We start from the raw sequence: 25,162 nt of genomic DNA, 5'->3' as shown, positions 1-25,162 counted from the left end.
TGGGCTCTAACTTCCCTCTTCTATCCAGAACAGGAATTTAAAACTACTTCTGCGCCTTAGTATCTACCTCCCCCTTGCATTTTCCATGGCTGAGCCAGATGATGGAATCAGTGGGTGGTTTTTTGCTACTTTAAATGAAATGCTACTATACTTCTACTTATTTTTCAAAAAACAAAACAAACAGTTGTGTTTCTCCGTTATGCCTTTTCATCAGATTAAACACCAAAATGCTAGAAAACAGGTACATAACCTTGGTATCTTTGACAGCACAATTTTCTGCTGGGTCAGGTATATGGTAATAACTTTCACAGCACAAAGACGTTCCTATAATACTGAATCCATGTGCAACATAGCAGCAAGACTTCAGACTGCAAAATACATTTTCCCTGAAGTGAAAAATATCCTAGAAATGAACTAACAGGAGCTTTACAGACCATAATCAGACTATGTTTTACTATTCCTCCTCACATCAAACACTTCTAATGGGATACATTAGTTGCCATGCATTGAAATATCACAGAATAAGTGGCACTATTTCTTACCCTGCAATAAGTTTACTATATTTTCTTAAAGTCAGACACAAACTGAGTACTTGCGCCCATCCTTGTGCCAGCTCTCCTTCTTCAACAAGTCAGACTATTTACATGTTAATATAGTTTCCAGAGTAGTAAGCTAAATGATTAAACAAAACAAACTAATACTGCTTAAGGAATACACCTAAATGAAGAAATACATAAGCTAACTTTCATGCCTATGTGTATGTGAAACACTGAAGCAGCTCAAGTTGATCATGCAAACCACCTAAAACCAGACCAGAAAAATGTCATTTCACTTAAACAACTTCTTCAGCAGCACCTCAGAACTCAGCTGCAGAAGTAAAAACACATCCATAGCAGAGTTTTTCAACCACTTAAAATTTCCAGATCCCAACATATTTACCTGCAGAGGTCCTAACTCCTCTAAAAAAGCAGGAATCCTAAAACAACTACGAAAGACATGCAATGGTTGAACTTGCCTTAATAACCTTTCATGGATGTCTTGGGTTTTCAGATCTTTGGTTGAAAAATACAGTTGTAGGATGGCATGCAATTATTCAAATAATAACCTTTCTCTTCCTGCAATGTCCTGCCTCACTACTTGACTTAATGACTATTACACAAATTTATGTGGAATTAAGGGCTAAATCCTTTAGCATTTCAGATCTTTTTGTAATTTTTCAATTAAATAAGAAACTTTAGCGATTGTAAAATCAGTGACAAGTATGAAGGAAATTAAGCTGCCTGCGCCCTCTGCTATTTCCAGCCAACCTATTTTAAAGATAGCTTGATAGCGATCTTGACTACTATGGTCCAAGGGAACAGCTGAACTATTGGGTCAAACTGTTCAAGTTAGGCCTTATTCAGCTGTTGGTAGATTCAGTATCAAAGGAAAAGTAACTTCCAAAATAGTTTGCTGTTTTTCTATTGCTCCTTCAGTCCACAACACACTAGTTTGTACTGAAGTTACTGCTACCAAGAAAGATTATTTATTCCTTGACACTATAAGAAACCTGCTCATTCATTTTCTCACTGAAGAGGGGAAGAGGACAAAGGACTGACTACAACTCCCTATCCTACCAAATGCCCACTTAATTTTTTTCCCATCAAAATACATGAACTCAAAGTGACTCCAGTCTTCCTGAAAACCTTTTCGAAATTTCAATTAATCTAACTGGATGTGTCTTCCCCTATCCCTATTCAGAGAAGCAAAATTAAAAGAAATACATATAAATGTGTAAGTCTATAATTAGATCCACCCTAGCAAACAAAAAGTGAGATCAAAATCTTTGTTCTTTATAGATAACATACTAAAGATTGTTTCAATTAGAAAAACTATGAGTGGCTTACCTTGTCATCCCCAGGACAACGGTACAAGTTCTGGAAAGTGCTGATGATGTTATTGCTGAATCTTGGAGCAAACACATCCTTTTCTTGTCCAAACTGATGCCGGGACTGTCTTACAATGGAGTCAATGACATACAGACCAGGTACCTTGTATTCTGGTTTACACTACAAAGAATAATAATTTAAAATGTGCATACGTGAAAAATACCAAAACCCCTTAATGGCAGATTAAGTATGAACAGTCCTCTCTAACTTTAAATGGGTCAAAGTATTACCAAAATGTTCTCTATTTAATGAATTATCCTGAAAAATGAAACTCTCAAAAATAGCTAACCTTTAATGTTTGAATTATCACATTTATATGTATTCTGCAAATCCGCAAATGGTTTAGAATCAAATTACTACCACTAAAAAAATATTTTTAGAATATATCTATTTAAAAATTAGCACATGAACCACATACTCTTTTTAAATGCATGCACCTACGTTAAGAGAACAGCATAAATCATGACCAAATTCTTAATAGTACATTGGGACTGGCTGTAAATACAATTCAAAATATTTTTGTCCTCCTTTATTATCAAAGTCAACATTAAAGTTAACATTTGTTTACTTTATTTTACATTGTTGTAAGTAGCATGTGGTATATCCTGCTCCCACCAGAACAAGAACATATTTATGTGGACATCTGTTTGGCTGAGAATCTACCACTGATACTTATTTTAAAACGGTGGAAAACTTGCATTTACAAACAGCATTGTATTTATAAAGCATGCCTGCTAACTACAATACTAATTACTTCAGTAATTTTACTTACTTCACAATTAAAGCTCAATTTTTTGACTTTTAATTGCAAAGTAATTGTACCAGACTAGCACAACCAGTTTTAAGACAGAATGAAAAGTAGTACAGAAGTCATAAGTGATAAGTCATCACCAGAATGTACTACAACATGGATTCACTTCATGAATATTGGTTGTACACACTTATCGCACAAGGTACTATGGAAAACATGGGAAAGTACGCCCATGCCCTCTCTGGACCAGATAGTCTGTAAAGATACTATGTAACACACTAAATTCATTATCTCTAATACAGTGCCAAACAAACTCTTCAGACTACTAATTTTATCATAGCTTGGATACAAACGTCCTGTTTTGAAAAGTGCTGATTTGCTAGCAATTGCAACCTTAATAAATCATTTATTTAGGCTCTAAACATGGTCCAGTGTTTTTAAGTATGGCATTCTTTATTTTTAGGAATGTGTCCTTTTAAGAATAAATGTACATTATTAAAATTATGAAATTAAAAGCTAATTGCATATAATACACTGTCTTCAGAGAATCACTTCAGTGTATTCTAACTACTCAAATTTTAGCAAAATTATTACCAAAGAGTATTCTGCATACAGAACAGACACATATATGACTTTTCACAATAACGAAATTAGTAAAAAAACAGATATTTAATAAGAAAACTCAGCAAATATGCTAGGTGGAGTATTTAAAAACATGGCACATGCAGAAAGCAAGAAAAGATTATAAGTAATATAGCAATACAGATGATGAAAGAGGAAAATAAAATAGAAATAAAAAATTAAACAAGCATGACACCTGGGGCAGTGAGTCTGCATATCCCCAATCTGAGGTAAGTTTTTTTTTTGTTTGTTTGTTTTTTTTTTTGTTTTTTTTTTTTTTTTTTTTTTTTACACAGTACACATTCACTTACTTTCCTAGTGAGTCTAAGCAATAAGATAATTTGATTACTCAAAGAAATTATTCAAGTCTTGCTCTCACAGTGGAATATCCTTACATATATGGAATATGGTCATTTGACCCCGAAGTGACATCTTGTCAGAGAATAAAACAGCTAACAAAACCAACAACAGAGTAGCGAGTTAAGTGTCATAAAACAAAGAATGTCACGGACAATTATTTCACCTGAAGTTTCAGTAACCTCATGAAATTAATTTTGAAGAAAGAAAATATTGGGAGTATGAAAGAATCAACAGTAAACTAATTGAGATAGCACTGACATCACTCTGGACAAGTTTATGGCTGATTTTAATGGAAAATTCAGTAGCTTTGAGCTTTAACTTGAAGTGATTGCTTCCAGAAAAATAATCCAATTATCTTCCAAACATAAAACTTACGTCCATAAATATCAAATGGCTAGAGAAGTGCTTTCATCTACTTACCTCTGATTCTACTAAAATAAGAACTATTTGATGTTAGTAATAATTTGCATGTTTCACTAAATAGTTCATGAAATACTGAAAAAGACACATCAAGCCCGAAGGGAAACATCTAACCCAGAGTGATCATTAACAAGGTCATCCATAACAATATATATCTGCCTTCTCTAAGCACCAACAGAGCAAAACTCCCTTATCAAGTAGTACTAGACACCAACCACAAATGTGCGAAGATAACCCATATTCTTAGCAGCTTGTGGAAGGGTCATGAACAACCTGTCCAGTTCCTGACAAACTACCATTCAGAGGATAAATCTTCTCTCGTGCCTCTGAATTCAGAATTGCCAATCACAGTCACTGCAACTAAAAAGCAGTATTTGGAACTCTGGCAATTAGGATTAATTTGGGGACATGAAACTGCAAAGTGCTACTGATCAGAGATGGGGAAGATGTACACCTGCTCTCATCCTCCTATGGCCACATGTAGTATTAAACAGGGATCGGAAGATATCGATCCTTTTTCTTAGAGATGGAAACAAGTCAAAGGCAATGACCCAAAAGACAACTACTTGACAAAACACCAGCAGTGATGGTAAAGTATCCTACTAGTCTTTACTAGTGCCATGAAACATACATATGACACCTTTTCCATATAGGACTGGCATTCTAGTACCTAAATAATTCATTCATGAACTGTTCTGAGACAAGAAGCTGAACCCTGTTTACACTGTCCAACCACTGCCAAAAGGCACTGCATCATACACAGGGCGCCAAGGAATAAAAGGTAATGAGAAAACCAGGTTACTGACACAGAACAATCTAGACTGCTTCGTAAAATGAACAACAAAAGACAAATTGCATCCAACATTGCACTATTAACAGAGTAACTTCTCTAGCTTGTTTGTCAAAATAAAAATGCATTTTGATCACAATTTACTCCTATTTACAAAAAGAGAAGAAATTCAGTACCTAAAAGATCAACTGAACAATCAAGTACAATGCAGACAAGGAGGAAAGACTCAGAAATTGGAATCCATGCATTTCCCACTGGACATAAAATATCCAAGTTTTACCCAAGAATAATTAACTGTTACAAGAAAACAAAACTCTATAAAATTCTTTGTTATTCAGAATTTGTAAATTAACACTGCATCTTCACAAAACATAATTCCAGTCTAGCCATATAAATATTTTTTGTTTTAAATTACTAGCAGGAACCACTGACTGAAATGCTACATCTCATGATCCACAAAAGAGGCTGAATGGTCATCTTTCCTTCAGCTTTAAAATCTATGGGAAAACCTAGCAGAAAAACAAAAGCAACTGTCACTCACCAAACCACTGTCAATTCTTTTGTTGTTAGCTGTTCACATGGGCTACACTGACAGCCTCTTTTAACATTAAATGAACTCATATAGAGGAGTAGTCCTAAGACAGTATCCACAGTCATTCAGATCAAAGTATATCATAACTACAAAACAGAGACAAAGTATTTGTCTTTCTGCATCATGGGTTATGGTCACCTACTGATTATTAGCAGAAATTGAACGTGACTAAAAACTGAAATAAACTAATGTGTCATAAAAATATTAATCCATATGTATACCTAAAACCCAGTCGTCTTCAATACTCTGTAATTCAAAATGAGGAAATTTTTCTCAGTGCTAACAAAATACCTGTGACTGACTTACCTTTTGAATGAATTTCTCAACACTCTGTACAACATGCTTGTAGAACTGGAAAATAAAACAGTATTTCAACAGAGGAGAAAATCTTGAGATGCTTATACTTGTTCAAGTCATGCAGTATTCATTGTAAAACCAGAATTAGAAACCTTGGTTGATTAACCAGCAATCCAAGATCTACAGCTGAGTGTGCTGTCTTCCTTAAAACATTTAACAGCATATAAAAAAAGCTAATCTCACTTTTTCTCGCCTTCTGAAGGTTTTTTTACACTGGATTTTTTGAAAATAATGTGTACTTATTTAGTGAGAGCTAAGAGAATAACGTAATTGTTCATTCAAAAACATTATTTCATTGTACATGACTGAAGATGTTAGCCTAGTGTTACTAAGCATAGCACTTCTCTGTATTTTATTTATTTTCCAAGTGTTCACTTTAATAACCTAAAAACATGAGTATAGGAAGACCTTATAACATCTACTGAATACTTTTTCTTTAAAATTGGCCTGTTTGTTTTTTGGTGGGGTTTTTTTGTTTTTTGTTTTTTTTTTTTTTAATCTCACATGTCATCACAATGGCTCTACATCATCTCAATAACTTCTCTACAAAATTAAATGTTGTTATTGAAATTATAAGAGTGGAAGCAGGATTTCCAAGTTAAATACATGATAAAACATTTTGGTATCATTTAATTGTTTAATTTATAGAACCATTTACTATCATTTACTCCTCGTTTATGTTCAATACAAGTTTTCAGCATTTTCATTATACTGAAACACAGACTCTAATTTATATAGACTTCTCATATTTAAGCAAGCCAGTGAATTTCACTCTTCTGTCATCAAATTGCTCTATCTCCAAATTACACAAAATCCCAATATGGACAGATTTCATCATATGAAAATGTATCTGCATTCCCAGCAGAAGAACATAGGTAGGAAGAGCATAAGTTTATGGCTTTTAGCTTTTATCCTATCCTCTTTTCCACCTGTCCAGCTTTCACTGAGTTTCCATTTGTTCTAATGCTTAACACTAATGGCATACTTCTTTCCTTCACTTATTTTCAGTGCTATTTTCTGCTGCTCCATTGCTGTTTGGCAATTAGTTTTACTTTGTGGCAAGAAAGTCTTTAATTAGTGTACTAATGCTAAAACTTAAGTACAATTCATATCTAAGCAACATCAAAAATAGAATCAATGAACACCACCATGAAAAGGTAGTCTAGGAATTTATAAAAATGAGATAAAACTTAAACAACTGTATTGATCCAAAGGCCAACATATCTTGTTTTGGGCAGGGGTGTGGTGTGTGCAGAATTATAGTTTTATATTTATTCATCTATTCTCAGGAAATGTCAGTGTTTCCTTTTTAAACTGAGGAAATAAACTGTGTCATTCAGACCTGATTGAAGAATCAAGTTGGTGTAATTCTCTCTCACATACAACAACCAGCAAATGAAAGTCACACAACAAACTAAGGCTTCTGTTGTGCTCCTGAAAATCCCATCACTACATTTGATCATAACTTGGAAACCACCCAGAACAAGAGAGGTGGAAAGTTTTGCAGCAAGTTCTTTAAGCTATTCAGTTATTCTGATGCAGATGCAAAATGGAAAGGAAGTCAAAAGATGTCAGCCAATTTCTTACCTTTATAGCCTTGATTGCTGCCTTGGTGATCTGTGTCATTTTAGCTTTAGAAATGGGTGGCTTATAATCATTTAGCGAGTACAACTGCAAAAAAAAAAAAGTTATCAGAAATACATTCTGTAGTTTTAAGCAGTATAAAAATACATTATTTTTCCACAAGAAAATGCCACTTTTAATTTTCATCAAGTTTTAAATATATATTACACAAGAAAAGACATCCCCATTTAAGAAAAAATTAAAAGGTCCAATAAAATATAATGTAAGATCCAAAATGCTTAAAAGATAACAGGTTTTTCTTTGCAATGGTCACTATACACCTAGTTTTACTAGCACTAAATACAGCAGACACCTGCAGGTGAAGTTACAAAGGAAATACATATGATATGCAAACATGTTAGCTCTCATTAAGTTTTTTCTTCTAGGGCAAAAAATTTAATACACTTAACTACCTTTATGGGAGCATAACAGATGCTTAACCAAAAACTTACTATATTGACCATCATATGCCTACTGAATCAAATATTTTTATTTTCCATTAAGCAAAATATCCATCCCAGTGAGAAAGAGCGTGTAGCAATTTTATCACTTAAAACAGCAGATTTGGAAAAAGATAGACTTCATATATATTCACTGCATTAACTCAAGAAATAACATATCACTAGTATTACAAATGCTTAAGCAAAAATCCATCTGAGTTCTCAATTTTAACACAGCTTTGTAACTTCATGAATGTCTAACCACCAAAACAGCCACAGTATACAAGTAGTGGAGTTTTGCAACAATTTTCTCCCAGGATGCAGTAATAACTATTCTTTTTACTTGTACACGCATCTCCTAGCAGAAGCAATCCAGCATGACAGATACTCATCAGAAGTTTGCTGCATAGTGAGAACTGTACATTAACTAACTTCATAGCTATGACTGATAAGTGGTAATTGGAAACAACTCCTTCCTTCACACTGAGTCAGGACTCCATCATCCAAGGCTATTTACTTGCTGTGAAAATCTTCGATCATTCACAATATATGGCTTTGAACAAAATGCTGCTCTCTTCTCCTTCAAACCTAGGTGTTAACAGAGGTCTGTCTAGGATTTGTTGCTGCCATACATAAAAAGACCAGATACAAAATGCCAAAACAGTTTTAAGGACTTAACTTGCATTGTATTTTTGTCTAGAACATACATGTTTAGAAGTATATTAGCTCAAAAATAGAGCCCTGATAATTGGAATGACCATCCACAGACAGTTTTTTACTTCCTTCCTAAAGACAGGAAGAATCAGTTTTTCCATAAAATGGTCTTTGAAACAGAACCAAAGCCAAAAGACTACTCTCCCCTCCTACTACACATCCTGAGCAATACAATATATTGAACTAGATTGATATCCATAAAGATATTAAGAGTATCTTTAACTTCCTAAGATTCATTCAACTTTCAGAAAATGGCTAGCTCAGAAAACGTAATTCAATAATTTATCGCTCTGAAGCTAGTACGTAGATATTCTTCAGTTGTATTTCAGTTTCCACAACAGGATTTCTTCTCCCTGCATACATGAGATACTTTCTTCTATCCTCGCCTGTCAAAACCAGTTTTAAGTAAAACTTTGCATAACTATCTAAAGACAATATGAAAAAAATTGGTTTGTCCAAGCATAAGTATCGGTTTCTCAGCTTGAAAGGATTTCCATTGAAACAGTGAAATTATAGCCAGTTCACAGCTAGACATCCATTTTTAAAACAACTGTTACTACTTCTCACTAATGCTAATTGCTGTTGCAAAATATTCTGAATTACTTATGCACTTCTTACACCACAAGAAGCTTCTAGAATCCAAATACATAAATGCTTTTCATCACCACGAGGGAAAGGGAGAGGAGGGACAGAAAATCAAGAACCTCCCATCACTTTCTTCTCTGTTTTATACTCATAGTTCAGTGCTCAACTTCCAGTTACACACAGGTGATTTACCAGACTGTGGGTCACTCCTCCTGGCTACTGCCTTGGCTGCATGATGTACAACTACAGCTAAACTACTTCTGGGGCCACTACAGTGCCAGAAACATTTTGCTTGCACTCAGGCAGTGCCTTAGCAGACTCAGTTTGGGTATTCCTGATCAGCACTCTCAAAGCCCAAAATACAAGTAAAATCAATTCGCAGCGAATGTGGCATCAGCCTAGATCCCAGCAGCCACCCTGCCAATCTGAAAACAGACCCGGAAGAGATAGGAACAGTAGCTCCTTCACCTATGACACACACAGCTATGAGGAGGCAGAACTGCTGACTCGCATAGATAAACTGGGACCACACCTGACCAGTTCATCAACTTTGAAATTACCAGAAAAAAACAAGGGAACAGAGTGGTTCAAAGCATCAAGTAAGCTACAACACAGTGCTGGGAAACACAAAGAGTTGCACAAAATTGATTCTGAAGCACCAGCAGCATGCAATCAGGTATCTTGGTACCACACTTCCAGAATATGCCAAAACCCAACAGGATCAGATTTGTTGCTAGAATCCCATTACTTTCTAACAGGTAGGAGAGAGCCCAATTTAGCATCAAGTTTAAGGACAGATAATTCAAGCTGAAAAAAGAAAAAATGAACCAAAATAAACAGCAAAATTAAGAATATACTTCCGTAGAGATAGGCTTTTTGGACAATGGACACACCTGTTCTAACAGCAGTTTAAAGGAAAACACAAATCCCAAATTTAGTCCCTGGAAGAAGTCAAGAAAAATATCATTCTTCTGAATTATTTTTCCTTAATTGTCTTTAAGAAGCCTTTAACTTTCTATAGATACATTTTGTTTTGAAAAGTACATTCACTTGGAAAACTGGTCATTTAGGTCTATCAGTGCATGGCAGAAACCCGAAGCAGCAGCATTTGTATTTGGGACAAAGTGAGGGCCCAGCGTGAAGTATCTACCTCCAATTTTGCAACATTTAATGCAACACTTGCTTTTTGGTTTTGAAAAAATTAATATTAAGTTTTGCTTACAAACTCAAGAAATGTGACATTTCTTAAAATTTCTTAACTCAATCTGTAAGTATTAAACAGAATATAACTACAGAAAACATAGGCATCCCCAGCGTAGTTTAATCCATACGAAAGAGGGCCAAAAAACCCACCCACTTTTCTGAATATAGATATCCTAACACGCACAAACATCTTCCTGAACACCTCCTGACAGCACACGTTCTTCGCTCTATGTTCAGCAAATTCATACATTACATTTATAATAGTCAAGCAGGAAATCCTGTCCACTTAGAATCATAAAATGATTTGGGTCAGAAAGGACCTTTAAATACCACCTACTTCTAACCCCCTGCCATGGGCAGGGACACCTTTCACCAGATCAGGTTGCTCAAAGCCCCGTCCAGCCTGGCCTTGAACACTTCCAGGGAGGGGGCATCCAAAACTCCTCTGGCAACCTGTTCCAGTGTCTCACCACCCTCATCATAAACAATTTCTCCCTTACATCTAATCTAAACCTACTCTCTCAGTTTAAAACTGTTACACCTTGCCCTATCACTACAGGCCCTGGTAAAAAGTCTCTCTTCATCTTATAAGCCCCCTTTAAATACTGACAGGCCTCAATAAGGTTTCCCTGAAGCCTCCTCTTCTCCAGGCTCAACAACCCCAACTCTCTCAGCCTGTCTATATGGAGACGCGCTTCAGCCCTTTCATCATTTTCATGGCCCTCCGCTGGACCTGCTCCAACACGTCCATGTCTGTCCTGTGCTGACGACCCCAGAATTGGATGCAGTATCCAGGTGGGGTCTCCCAAGAGCAGAACAGAGGAGAAGAATCACCTCCCTTGACCTGCTGGTCACACTTCTTTTGACACAGCCCAGGATACAAGTGGCTTTATGGGCTGCAAGCACACAGTGCTGGCTCATGTCCAATTTTCCATTTACCAACATCCCAAAGTTCTTCTCCTCAGAGCTGCTCTCAATCCATTCGTCCCTCAGCCTGTACTGATGCTGGTGATTGCCCTGACCCAGGTGCAGGAGGACCTCGCACTTGGCCATGTCAAACTTCATGCAGTTCATGTGGACCCTCTCCTCAAGCCTGTCAAGGTCCCTCTGGATAGCATTGCACTGCACCACTCAGTTTGGTGTGATCTGTAAACTTGTTGAGGGTACACTCAATTCCACTGTCTATGTCATTAATAATGATATTAAATAGATATTAAATAGTATTGGTCCCAATGTGGATCCCCTGAGGGACACCAATTGTTACAGATCTCCATTTGGTTACTGAGCCATTAACTGCAACTCTTTGGATGCGGCCATCCTGCCAACTCCTTATCCATCCAATAGTCCATCCATCAAACCCATCTGCTCTACTGCTAAGCTGGTAGAGAAGCAAGACTTAGTTGCCTCTCTAGTAATGAAGACTTTGTTTTTTCATCTAGCATAGATGATTTTTAAGACAGTAGGCACTTAAAGAAATCAGATATTCTTGAAATCTAGTTAAAGAAAAATAAGTGCAGTTTATTCAGGATTATAAAATATGAAAATAAAAAGCTAAAAATATTTGTATTATTTTTGCTTTTAAAACTTGTGCTTATACTCTGGCTCATTTTTTTCTGTATGACCTTTTGTACAAATGCTTAGCCAAAGGTTTGCTATAATTATTTCTTGATCATGTTTTTGTAAGGCATTCATGCTCACTGGCAGAAGATAACTGCTTGTCCTCATATACAAGAAGCCTTTAAACAAACTATGAAAAAACAGCAACATGGCTAAATAGTAAAGTCAGGGAAACTATCTGAAGTAAAATGATATATTTCAGAAAATCTGAAATGGTATCCAAAAAGGGAGGGGGAAAAAAAGCTCTAACAGCTCTAAAAGCTCTCTCATAAGCTCTCACAGATAATGTACATGTGAAAAAATACAGCATCCAAGTTTGAGAAACAGCAAAAAGCATAAAAATAAGCCCTTTTCAGAACAGAAAAGGAATAGCAGATCTATTAGAGTGCTCTTCCATGGCCAGAAGACAATCAGCATGTAAAGGAGGACTCATGGGAGATGAAGCCCTACAGAAAAAGAACCCTCCCCTTCTCTTTTTAGATCTACACACTGAGAAAAAACTGTGGAGACTTCCCATACCAGAATCCCCCTCAAGTGTGTTTTTAAGAAGGTAAAGAACAAGCTCACAATGTGAAAAATAATGAAGTGCTAGAACAGAACTCAAGAATGAAAGACCTAGTTGTGATTTGGGAATTCTCACTTAAAACAGTCTTAATCTTGTAGCTCTAAGACAGGAAAAAGCAACATGAATTTCTGACAAAGGTTCAAGGGCAGAACTAGGACACAACAGATCAGTTAGGTTCAATGTTTGTACCAGAAAAAACTTGTTTAAATTACTCAAAGAAAAGAATTAGTGAGTGCACAGATAATTCCATGCAGCATCCCAGTCTCTTGTCCTTCTCAGAAAGACTCAATGATCACACTCCACCTGGAGTACCAAAAGACATTTAAGAAAGATCTCTCACAGACAGCTCCAAGAAACTAAGCTCTCCAAAACAGGCCCTTGCATGACAAATAACCTGACCAATCATTCCTTAAAGACAACCAGAAAACAATCTGAATAAACAGTCATTTTGTTTATAGTAGAGGGAAGTCCCAATAGAGGACTTATGCTGGGGACTGTGTCTGTGCTGTCACATGTATCCTGGATAGGACAAAGTTGGACTATCAAAAACTGCAGAGGAACATCAGTGATGCTCATGAGTAATAAAAAGACAGACAAATTAAGCATGAGTACACATGAAGTAGTGGACACTGGCTTTGAAGCTGACTATTGCCATTCAGGAATGGGATCTGCTGATACATGAGACATTTCTTTGAAAGCATCAACTCAACAGTAAACCAGAAAAATCTCAGTAGTAAATGCAGCAAATGGACTTTTAGAACCACAACATTATTTAGGCAACTACTAACCTACAGGGCACTCTCAACCTCTCAGTACTTCTGGAATTTTTGCCCTCCCCTCTAATCTCAAAGGCTGGCAAGAAATAATTATGGATAACGAAAACTATAGAGAAGCTTTTAAGTGGAGAACAAAAGTGGCTAGGACTCTTCAACCCGCAAACAGGATTACCGAGGGGATGGCAGATATCAATACAATCTGAGTAGTGGAGATCAACTGGGAAGGATGGGAGTGGAGGAGTATACCAAATGATATGAGCAGGGACCAAGTGAGAGCCAGACTGGTGGATGTGGCTCCACACTGCCCAACGTGGTTTTCCTTGGCCTGGGAGGGCAGCTCTATTGTGCCTCGGAACGACCCGACTCACTCCTGGACTGTTATCACCAACTTGCTAAGTCTGTGCCCACATACCATAATGAAACACACCCACTCTTTTATATAACTGTATAAAATACAGTCAGCTATCTGTGTGCTAGTATAAAATACAGCTCTCAGTTTAAAAGAAGTTATTCAAATGAAGTTTGAGCCTTATCACATCAGGCAGCTGCATTTTTTCTGCAATAGAAATACAGTTCATTTAAGAGGGTCAAAAGCGAGACACTGCAGTCTTCAAGTGGCAGACAAAACCAGGAGAAATTTCAAAGGTTTTGAAGCACGCTAGCACATTTACAATACAAGCTGGAAGAAGCAAGCAAAGGAGTAAACACACAAACCATTATTCAAACTTTAAAAACCCCATGCTTTACAGCTGAGCTACCATATGATTCCATGAATTAAGAAAAAAATCTGCCCAATTTCATTCACTAGCCATTTACCTGCTTTGCTGGATAAACATCAACTCTCATAAAACACTTGCCCAAAAACTGATCCATATTTCTTTAAGCATCTGATCACTATTGCCAGATATTATAGCAGCCTTCCAGTCCTTAAAGTAGGCCTACAGGAAAGATGGGGAGGGTCTCTTTATCAGGGAGTGTAGTGATAGGACAAGGGGTAATGGCTTTAAACTGAAAGAGGGTAGATTTCAATTCGATGTAAGGAAGAAATTCTTTACTGTGAGGGTGGTGAGACACTGGAACAGGTTGCCCAGAGAGGCTGTGGCTGCCCCCTCCCTGGAAGTGTTCAAGGCCAGGTTGGACGGGGCTTTGAGCAACCTGGTCTAGTGGAAGGTGTTCCTGCCCATGGCAGGGGGGTTGGAGCTAGATGATCTTTAGGGTCCCTTTCAACCCAAAGGGTTATATTATTCTATGATATCTGACCACCAATGAAACCTATTTTCTCTTATTTTCATAAATTCACAGTTGGAAGGACTTGCATAGTGAAAGCATTTGCATCACTTCTCATGTGAAAAACCATTAAGTACAGAAACATGTGCACTGCTGTAGTGAGCACTACAGTTTGGAGTCTCTTTTTAAAATGTATTCTAAGAGAATAAAAATTTCTCTCAACACTGCACATCTATCACCAGTTGATGATATACACACAAATCAAAATCCAATTCAAAAACCACCTCACATGTTGTTGGATCAATTTATTTTTCCCTTTCATATAGTAATTGATTTTGCACCAGAAACTAAAAAGCATATGCTAATCTAAACAAAACCAATATTCATCTCCCACCTATCCTAATATCTAAGGGGGAAAAACAGTCTACTGGTATTTGCCAGGAAAAGAGCACTGCTGCAAAGAGCTGTGTATTCACCTAAGGGTCATTCTGACACAAAGGCTCTCCTGAGAAAAGTCACCACAAACGTAACATTTGGGAAAATGATGCTTCAGTAAGACTAACTGATTTGAATACACTGAAAAGTTAAACCTTGATAAAAAAAAAAACTATAAAAATCCATTACAAAATTATACAAAACTTTGTTTTGTACCGTCCATTCTTGAATTATGGCACATCAGCCAGGAAAGTGAAGGTGAGACATTCCCTCTCTAAAGGTAGATGGCATTATCACACGCAAAAACTGAACAACAGAAAGAAACTGCATGTTTGATACTGAAGAAAACAAATCATTTACTTCCAAAGAACACAACTGTTAAGAAGGAACAAAGACTAAACTTCTACAGAATTTCATGTGGCAGCAGGGTGCGGGGGGAAGTCTAACACAATCATAGACAAGTCATGAGGAGTCTGACTGTACTGGTAAGAGAAACAATTTCCAAACCGTTGGCTCAGTTTTTGAAAAAACAAGTGTTAAATAATCAAGTTAGAAAGAACATTAAATGCAGGATTCCCATATGACCTTTTGGGAATAATTTTATTTTCCTCTGTGAGAAAAAGCATAGCAAAAGTAAAGAGAACATTTTCAAGTTACTGTGAAAAGTGCCAGTGATTTTTCAACTCAGTACATTTAATAGTAGTATACATTTGATTGCAACGTCAATGAAAATGTAATGTTCTATCAGATTATTCTAGAAAGATGTGGACAAGACTGAGCTGCCTATCTCAAGTACTCTAGATGAGTGAACATGCTCAGCTCCAAACATTGCAAACAATACTGGAAACTACAAAACACAAATGAACATTAATCTTCCTAACCCATTTATAGTCAAAGAAAACACCTGATTAATTTGCAGTGAATCGTTGTGGGGGGAAGTTGTTTTACTGCTTTGCTGTACGATGATTCCATTGAGCCATGCTCTATGCACATCACCATTTTGATAATTAGGTGGGGGACAATCAATAAACCTTTGATAGAAGTATGCATGTTTGATTAACACTGAATATAAATCACAGGAAATCCTTAAAGGGAATCCTTGAATCTGAATGGCACTTCCGGGACAAAATGAGTCCACAAAGATATACTTATCACCAAATTCTGTCTCAATGCAAGCAATTCCCAGGGTAATGATCTTACAAAGTAAGGATCAGATGCCAGCCAAATGGCCAGGTAAGCAGGCAACAGCTTATTAAGACAGACAGCACTGAAAGTCTTCAAGATGATCAAAGTAACAGATTGTTTTAAGGGTGGATTTTTGTTCTGGTTTTATAAGACTATCTCTAAACTGCTTTGTAAAAATAAATGTGGCTATTTTGTAAGTTCTCATCCTAACACAACTGTACAGAAATGTGACAGACACACAGAGGGTCAAACCTGCATCACATCATCCAAACTATCAGTAATTCCTCTCCCCTCTCTTTGGTAGTGTGCGTAACGGCTAACCAATTCACCTTGAAGTCATGCCTCAAAAAACTTCCCCTATCCATCTGTGCTTCACTTCCCCAGCTTGTTGGCCTTGTGTCACACCAAAACATTCAGTAGCATGACTTACTGCCACAGGAAGGTGAAAAACCCCCAGCATGGTAGCTTATATTGTTAATCAATCTACTGCTTAACAGGAATGTGGTCCTGGTCCTCGGGTGTGGTCGTGGGACTCATGCCCATTCAGTGGCGAGAGGAAGACCCTCTCATCATATAGACAGCAAATATGCCAGGTTCCTTCTCCAGTTTCTCCAAAATCTCCTGAAATTGCATATACACTCCCTTTTTTATTTACCCTCCACATCCAAAGCCTCACCAAGTCTTGGGATGTTCTTGTCAAATTTCACCCACCTCTAGTCAGCTTGGCCATTTTGAGTGTCAGGAAGAGCAGGATGTTTGACAACAGAGACCTGGCAACTGTTTCAAGCTCCCTAACCATGCCTCTGGGCTGAGCATCACTGCAGAGCACCCACTCCTACTCAGACCCCACCAAGAAGTGATGATTGCTATCAAGTCTGCTTTTCTCTGTCCCTCTCTGGTTCCCTCTTTCTAAATTGTTTTTATTCTTAACATCCTTCTGTCTTCTCATAATAATTTATTTTTACTTTCTCTTTTTTTTTTTCTTTTTCTTTTTTTTCTTCTCTCCTAATCACTCCTCCTTTTCTTGGAGCTAGGGCATGGTAGAAAATGTCTTATTTACTGATGCATACCACTAGGTCAGAGAAAACCAATAGAAACAGTATTCAAGAGTTGATGTTTATGGAAGGTAATACACAGCTGCCCTTTCAGTGATACTTTCTCTGCATATTATTTTAGTCACCAGCAACCCACAGCTCAGTGATTCCTGAGACAGCACCAATTGATCTTTTTCATAAAATCTCTGAATTCCCTCCACATATGGAATTCAATTTTTTTCATTTTTTAATACATGTAAAACTTTAGCATGCCCAATATCTTTTGGCAAAGGCACACAGTTTAAACAAAACCTGTACAAAGAAGCTCGTTTTGCTTGATTTGAACCTGTGCTCATTGGTGACACTGGGTTTACCTAGCTTATGCATTAGAAAAAACTGATTTCACTCTTCTGTATCACCAGTACTACAGACTCTTATCTCATCATCTTCCAGTCACCTTTGTTCCAGCCCAAAAAGAATATTAATATTTACTAATTTCTCATACAGACCTGCTCCATTCCTTTGATTATCCCTTCTGCCCCTCTCTGTACATGAGTTCTGCCAACACAGTCCTATGAGATGCAAACTAGACTGCACATGGCATAAGATAAAGATGTAATGGCAGTATAACGAGTCTCTATTTCCTTCCTAATTTCCAGGATTACGATTGATATTTTGACTACTGCTGAACTTGGAACAGGCATTTTCATTTCAGTTGCAAGATCTTATTAATTACCAAATTATATCATTTCAGTGACCATCACTGTGTGCATAAAGCAGGTGTTGTCTGTTTCATACTATCTCCGCAGCCTGCATTACCACATTCTAGGGTGCCATCTAACAGTACAGCAATGTCCTTTTGCAATCGTTCATGGCTAGACCTTAAGTTATTCAGGATGCTGATACTGAACACTGTCAGCAAACTTTTTTGCCTCATTATTCTACTTCTTTTCCACAGCATTTATGAATACATTGAAAAGCATGAATTCCCAGCACAAACCCACATAAGATTCCATCATGAAAAAATGCAATTTATTTCTACACATGAACTTCTCCCCATCTCCCCTCTTAGCAGTCATCTATCAATGTAAGGATGCACTCTGCACAGCAATTCAACTTCTTTTCAAACTTCTGGGGATGGACCTTCTCAACTGCTCTCGGGAAATTCAAGTAACATCACCTGGTTCTTCCCTGTTCACGTGCTTGCTAGTTCTCTCAAAGAACTCTTATACATACATAACATGTTATTTTCTTTCATAAGAGTCACACCAATTCTTCATTTTATGATATTGTTAGGTGTTGGAAACGTGAGAAAAGCAAAACAGTGAGAAATCTGTAAAACACACATTTCCTTGACACAGGATGCCCAGAGCAAGCACAGGACGGGATGGAGGTCCAGTGATGTGCATTTGTCATGGCGCCAAGGAGGAATGCAAAGCGGGGTGTAGGCCGTGCAGTCCCATTCTTTCACTCATCTCAAGGACAGATTTATTTCCTGCTCTACTTTTTTCTCTTAAGGGATGATTTTTGCAGTAGCCTGCTGGCCTTGTTCCTCATCCTCCCTTTTTTCTCACAAAAACCCAGCCGCACTCCTCGCATCAAGCCGACCTTGTTTCTCATCCTCCCTTTTTTCCCCACAAAAACCAGCTGTACCCCTGGCACCAAAGAACGTGCTGTGTCATTACTCAAAAGATAATGGCTTGACTACAGTCCCACCCACTCACACATACAAACTAAGATAAATACTACCCCAAGTTGTTACCTAACTTGGAGGGACAATAATCCAACACCAAATCGGAGGGACAGATCGACAGGTTTGTGCTCTCGCCACCCACCCACCCCCGCCCCGAAGGGACGCCTTTTGGTAAGATTTTCTCGCTATGCCAAGTACATAACTGGGAACTAAGTGTGAGTGATTGCAATCGTTTTTCTTTTGTGTAGTGCTATATAGCCAACCTGCAGTTTGTGCATTTATTGTAGGCAATATTAAAGAATCTGTAGATGTTGCATAAAAATAAACCGTACTGTTCGTGAATCTGACTGCTTCTCTTGAATGCAACCAGACTTACAGTATATGGGCGTTTGGGCTGGGTCAGACCTATAGTGACAGCCATTGATCCACACTATTTGTGAATCTGATGGCTTATTTTGAATGCAACTGGACCTACAGCATACGGGCTGTTCGGGCATCCAGGTCAGACCTATAGTTACAGCCCCAGTTGGCATACCTATGAAGAGATAAGTCCAGTCGCCCCTAGCCCCTCTAATCTCTCAGGACTGGCTAGAATGCAAGGGGATTTCTCTCTTACCAATTTTATTCTCACCCTAAATACAACAGATATTCACCTGTGCATTGTTTCAAACAAATTCAAATTCTGCTGCTTCTCATCACTTCCAATTAAAATACATTTTCTGTTCTTACATTCATTGAAAACAAACAAAAAGCCTTAAGACCCATTTTTTAGTATCATGTCCTGAAACAAGCATTTCTTCCATACCACTCTCTCCACTGCAGTCAACCAATATTATCTGGAAATAGATGGGAAACTGTCTTTACAAGGATTTTGTATGGATTTGTTGGACAATGAAGAGAGTAATTTCCTTGTGCATCTCCTTCAGAAGTAACAGGTTCCAAATGCAACAAGTTACATAGATTTACCTAATAAATGTACATTAAAGTATCATATCCAAGAAAGGACCAGGCTGGCAAATAAAGACAATTATAGTTCCATTTTTGTATTTTCTTCTGATATAACAATGTCATGATTTGAGCAGCGAAAAGCAATGGTGCTGAGAGCTAAGAAACTAGGTAAAAGGCAGTATTCCAGTGTATATACAAGTTAGGCTTAACAGCATTACTTATACTCCCTTTACCCAACATCATTTTAAATAAACTAAGTCCTATTTCCAAATTGGAGAAAAAAACATGGGCTTGCTCAAAGATTTAATGAGTTATATAAATTATACATTGACAATAGGGGAAAGGCAAAAGGTCAGGTTGATGTCATAGACAAAGCATTGAATTTCTGCTCTTTTTTTTTTTTTTAATTCTGTTAAGAAAAGTGGTCTTCAGGAGAAGGATTACTGAAAGTCTTGGAATTCATCAGCATATTTCAAATTTTGATTGTTCAGTAATGCAAACAATATTTTTATCATTACAACTGTAACTCAAGAAGTGCTTAAAAAGTTAATTCTATTGTAAATATCTGTAAAATGTTAATTCTATTGTAAACAGCTGTCATTTACAAGGCAGTATAGTACACAAAGCTAAGCTATGGTCTCAGGTTTCTCACATGAAGACCAGGCAACATGCACATGAAACATCCTCTGTGGATGGTCAGTTGCTTACAGAGCAAGTTATTGCATCTCCACAGAAGGCAATGGCCTACTATGCTTCTACAAAGCCCAGTGCTTAATTCCAAGATCTTTCACCACTCTTACTCAACAGGCAAGCAACCCAGACAGCCGTTTCCCTACGAAAATTCTGAATAAAAATTAGAACAAAGTATTAAAATACAGCTTTGTTAGTAATATATCCTTTTTCATACCTCTGGCCACATCTTACAAAGGCAAGAGAAGTGTGGCTAGCAAATCATTTCTCATGTAAGACTAATTTTGCCACTAGAAGGCTTGAAAGCTATGAGCACTTCTGGTCTCGTGATCCAAAGGAACAAATATTCATACGTACAATGTTACACTGTTGCAGCAACTAAGGAAATAAACATTTTGATACTGATACTCTACCATTCAGACCAATCTCTTAAATATGAGATGATGACCAGAAGCAGTGACAGGTATATCAATTACCTGTAACTCTACTGAAACATTTTCACAGTTTTCTCTGGCTGCTACCAGGACACAACACTAACCAGACATCATCCATAATAATAAATGTCTGAAATTTCGATGTGCAAAAGACAAAATAAATACTTAGAAGTCAAGTCTTACATATTACCTTAACAAATTAGGTTAATCTCTTCCACATTTCAATAGCATTAAAATAAATCAAATCCAATTGTATATACAAAAATAGTCACTGAATTGCTTACCAAATATTTATATCACCACACTGCAAAGAACAAGAAAAGAGTATTGTCAGTTAATGCTTTAAAAAAAAAGGACAGAATCAACAAATTTCTACTATGTTGCATTTCACACACTCTCCTGAAATTCAACCTCTAGGAAAAGTTGCTTAAATTACATGAGCCCATCCCTCAGTGAATAGGATTTCTACTTGATGCTAAGACCTACCAGTGAGAACTACTATTTAAACCAAATCAGCACCTTGTTGCTCTCTGCGCTGCACAGAAATGTTAAAATATATACCAAAGATGGGCATATAGGATGACCAGAATGGTAGATGCTCCATTCTGCATAAGGTATTTCAGTTTAGAGGGGAAAAAAATTAAAAGTTCTTTTCCTCTAGTAATCAACCAAGACAACAGGAGTTGCCAAAATCCAACATTAAAAAAAGCTCAAAACAAGAGAGGGCTGCAACTCAGCAGCAACTATCTTAACTGTTTTCAAACACTTGAAGTGCATGTGGCTTAAATTAACAAACATAATAGTCAATATGCTTAGTATCCCCATGTGTGTGTTCCTTTTACTGTTGCACTTAATTGATTTATAAAAAATTTAAAAGCAACTGAGAACACTCACACAAAAAGCTTACCCCCTACACGTCAGTTGTATTATACACCACTCTTCACATATGTTTATGTTTAAAGAGAACATCTGAATATTCATCCTAACTGAGTGTATAAGCAATTAAGTGAAATAGGATGCAAAGGTAATACAGCAGTCTCTCCAGTCCATCACATTTCAGTGCATGAAGAAGGCAGGTGTTACCATCACCACCTTTGCTCAGTCCTTCTCCCACACCTTTCATTTTGAGGAAGCACAATTATGACTTTCAAACTTACTGAATCTGAACAGTTTGAGATGGAACAACAAAATTCCATTTTAGTTTTCATCTATTTGGGCCAAAAGGCATATTACAACAGCCCATTTACAATTTCCTCTAAACCCTCTTCATTATTACTTTCAAAGAAATGAGTTCTGTTGGTAGTCTGCTTTGTACAAATAGACTATGAACATGAAACTGGAATTTAAAGAAACCACCTGGATTCAACTCTAGTCTCCTGAATTGCATGCAACTAGGAAACAGATGTTTAGTTCAGAATAGCCTCTAGAACATACTTCATTTGCTCCTAGCCCTTTACAAGCCATAAAATACAATTCCCCTTTTTCTCTTCATAGTAACTTAGGATGTTTCCTGCATAGGAACAAAAAGCTTAGAAAAACCTAAGTGGACCACATAAAATAGGTAGGCAAGACTGAGCACTTTACCAATGCCCAAACTCCCAGCAACAGAAAGTAAAGATTGATCAAAAAGTCCAGATGATCTCTGAAAGCATACCACGTAAGAAATAAGGGATATAACAGGGGTATTTCACTTTCTGTCATTTTCTCATCATTCCTGCCATATGGCTAATTTCCATTAGTAAGTTTTTATCATGATTTTATAGCTAATTCTAGATCACCAGCAGGAAAATTGATCAGCTTCAGGCACAATGTCAGTCTCTGTAGATTTCCAGAGGTGAGCTTGTGGGCTGCCCGCAGTGGAGAAGTGCCCCTTGTTCTTGTTGCAACACACTGGTTTGGTAAAGTGTGGCACAGTATGGAGTTAAATGCCTTAGAAAAGTCTAAATACAATCACACCTCTGCAATTGTGAGATACAAAATATAGGGACAGAAACTAAACATGAAAATCAAAGACTCACACGTTTTCTCTGCCAACTGTTTTTAGGGCTTACAACAAAAGCTGTCCTCTCTTATTGATTTCAAAATGCTTTCTCCTTCAGATATGGTTTAAAATCCCCTGCATTCACAATGAAACTCCATGATTTAATTTTTTTTTTTAAATTATGGTTTATAGTGGGTTGGATTTCTCCAACCAATATATATGTTATATAAATGTTCCTCCTTTACTGTTAAGTGTTCCACTTCACTTTTCTGAAAATTAGAAAGTAGTGGCTACTACTGAATACCTGGTTACCAAGCTATAAAGATCAACGTGTTAGCTAAAGCTGTAATTTAAAGCAGATTCAGAGAATAACCTATGACTTTTCTCATCAACCAGCTTTGTTTTGTTAATATGTATAGGAGATTCAGTATTCTGAAAAAACAGTCTGATCAGATCTTTCCCTAGGCTTCCAACAACCTGGTTAATACATTCTAAGCTCTTCAGACTTAACCTCTGGAAAATCCAAAGACATTCATAAGTATAATTATTTCTCTTTTTAAAACTGCAGTCACATCAATATCAAAGTATGAGAATTGCATTTTTATCTATTGTACTGATTTCTAAATTATCCATCAGGAGAGCTCCATAAAGTCACACCATGAGGCCAAGATTTTTAAACTAACAATTTTATAGTGAGCAGCAATTTACAGTATTTTGTACTTCTTTAAAGAAAAAAATGAGCTATAGAATAATAGGTATGGAAAGCAAAGGATGCACATAATTAACTCTACTTTAGCTTTTGAAAGTAACTAATAAATACTAAAACCAGAAAACCAAAAAACCAAGGAAACCCTAACCACTCGACTCCAAATGAACAAGTATTTGGAAACTTTGAACCCTAGGCCAAACACCACAAGAATACAGATCTTCTAAAATATCTTTCCCAAAAATGCATGCTATTTCAATTAAAAATTCCAATTCAAACACGTAGGACAGCTGTTCATTGCCTTGCATAAAACACCTTGTGCAGCTGTCATCAGTGTTTATAAAAGAATATTTACTCCACTCTTTCAAGACTAATGTTATAGACAGAACTTGATAATAAACAAGCTCAAGGTTACCAAAACAGGTGCCTTCAATCTCTCAGCTGTTGCTAGCCTACACTGTTTTACTGCTCAGCCACCATCCATCGCTACTACTGCCTCCCGGCTCTCAGCTCTGTCTCTCCACTTTTACACAGCTTTTGTGCCCTCATTGTAAACAGGAACCAGAGCACTCTCTGCCGACCCTCAGAAACCATCAACAGCAAGCACAATAACAAAGGTGCCACGTCTTACCTTCCACATTTGTATTTTATTAAACACAGGCATTACATTTCTGAATGTCAAAGCATCAGAAAAATGCCTATCAGCTACCTGCTTGTATAATCACAAAGCTAGGAGAAAGGATAGCAATCCAATATTACTCATTTGGAACTTAAAAAAAAAGTCCCATACAATCAAAAACTGTACCCAGTAAAACCAGGCAAACTCTGTAGGCAAACTCTTGAAAAAAAGTGAAAATGATAAATCGATGTATATCCATAGTTGCCATTTTTGCACAAATGGTAGCTTATTTGCCAAAAGCATAACAGCACAAAGAGCAGGCTGTTACATGAAATACACATTTATGGTGGGGATAAGTCTGACAGAGGATCATGGTAGCAAAGCACTCATTTCCTCTTAAATCCTCTAAATTTTAACAATCCCTTTCAAAACTCTATTTTAAAAAAGTCTCCTTTTGGTCAGTAGAAGTGGCAAGTACAGGTGAAGACAAAAACTAGTACAGCACTAGCTGAAGATCCTTTTTCCCTTAACAACACATAGCCTACAATGTAGAAGCAGCTGCTAAATAAGGTTAATAAAATTACCTAGCTGACTGCTGCCACTGTCAGTGCTCCCAGAGAAATACTGCAGAAAAGTAGCTCCAAAGGAGCGAAGAAATTGAAAGAAAGAAGCGCACCTGCAATTAATGAAAAGTTCTGATACAGGAACAAGGACTAACATTGTTTATCGAGTTCAATGCCAAGCTCACTGAACTCTGGATACGCACACGAACAGAGGGTTGCACACCATTGTCCCAGGCCTCACAGTGGAGTTACACCAGCAGTTGCAGAGACCAGGAACGTGGGCTCTAACCAAAGCTGAATCAGCC

At 37.1% G+C, this 25,162-nt stretch overlaps 1 protein-coding gene across 8 annotated transcripts in view; it reads right to left on the bottom strand.

Annotated features, from left to right (window-relative positions):
* Positions 1 to 25,162, bottom strand: part of SCAF8 (SR-related CTD associated factor 8) — a 166,252-nt gene that overhangs the window by 134,024 nt on the left and 7,066 nt on the right. For all 8 annotated transcript variants that reach the window (XR_012622526.1, XM_074818812.1, XM_074818810.1 and 5 more), the window contains 3 exons: positions 7,407 to 7,490; positions 5,769 to 5,813; positions 1,887 to 2,048 (listed from right to left, as the gene is read on the bottom strand). Coding sequence is in view for 7 of the 8 variants with exons in the window: in XM_074818812.1 (XP_074674913.1) it covers positions 1,887 to 2,048; positions 5,769 to 5,813; positions 7,407 to 7,490 (291 nt within the window). In the remaining variant the exon portion in view is untranslated. The remainder of the gene's footprint in view (positions 1 to 1,886; positions 2,049 to 5,768; positions 5,814 to 7,406; positions 7,491 to 25,162) is intronic.

This window comes from Strix aluco, chromosome 3 (assembly GCF_031877795.1).
Source record: "Strix aluco isolate bStrAlu1 chromosome 3, bStrAlu1.hap1, whole genome shotgun sequence".
Taxonomy (NCBI): domain Eukaryota; kingdom Metazoa; phylum Chordata; class Aves; order Strigiformes; family Strigidae; genus Strix; species Strix aluco.
This window is presented reverse-complemented; position numbering and strand designations above follow the sequence as displayed.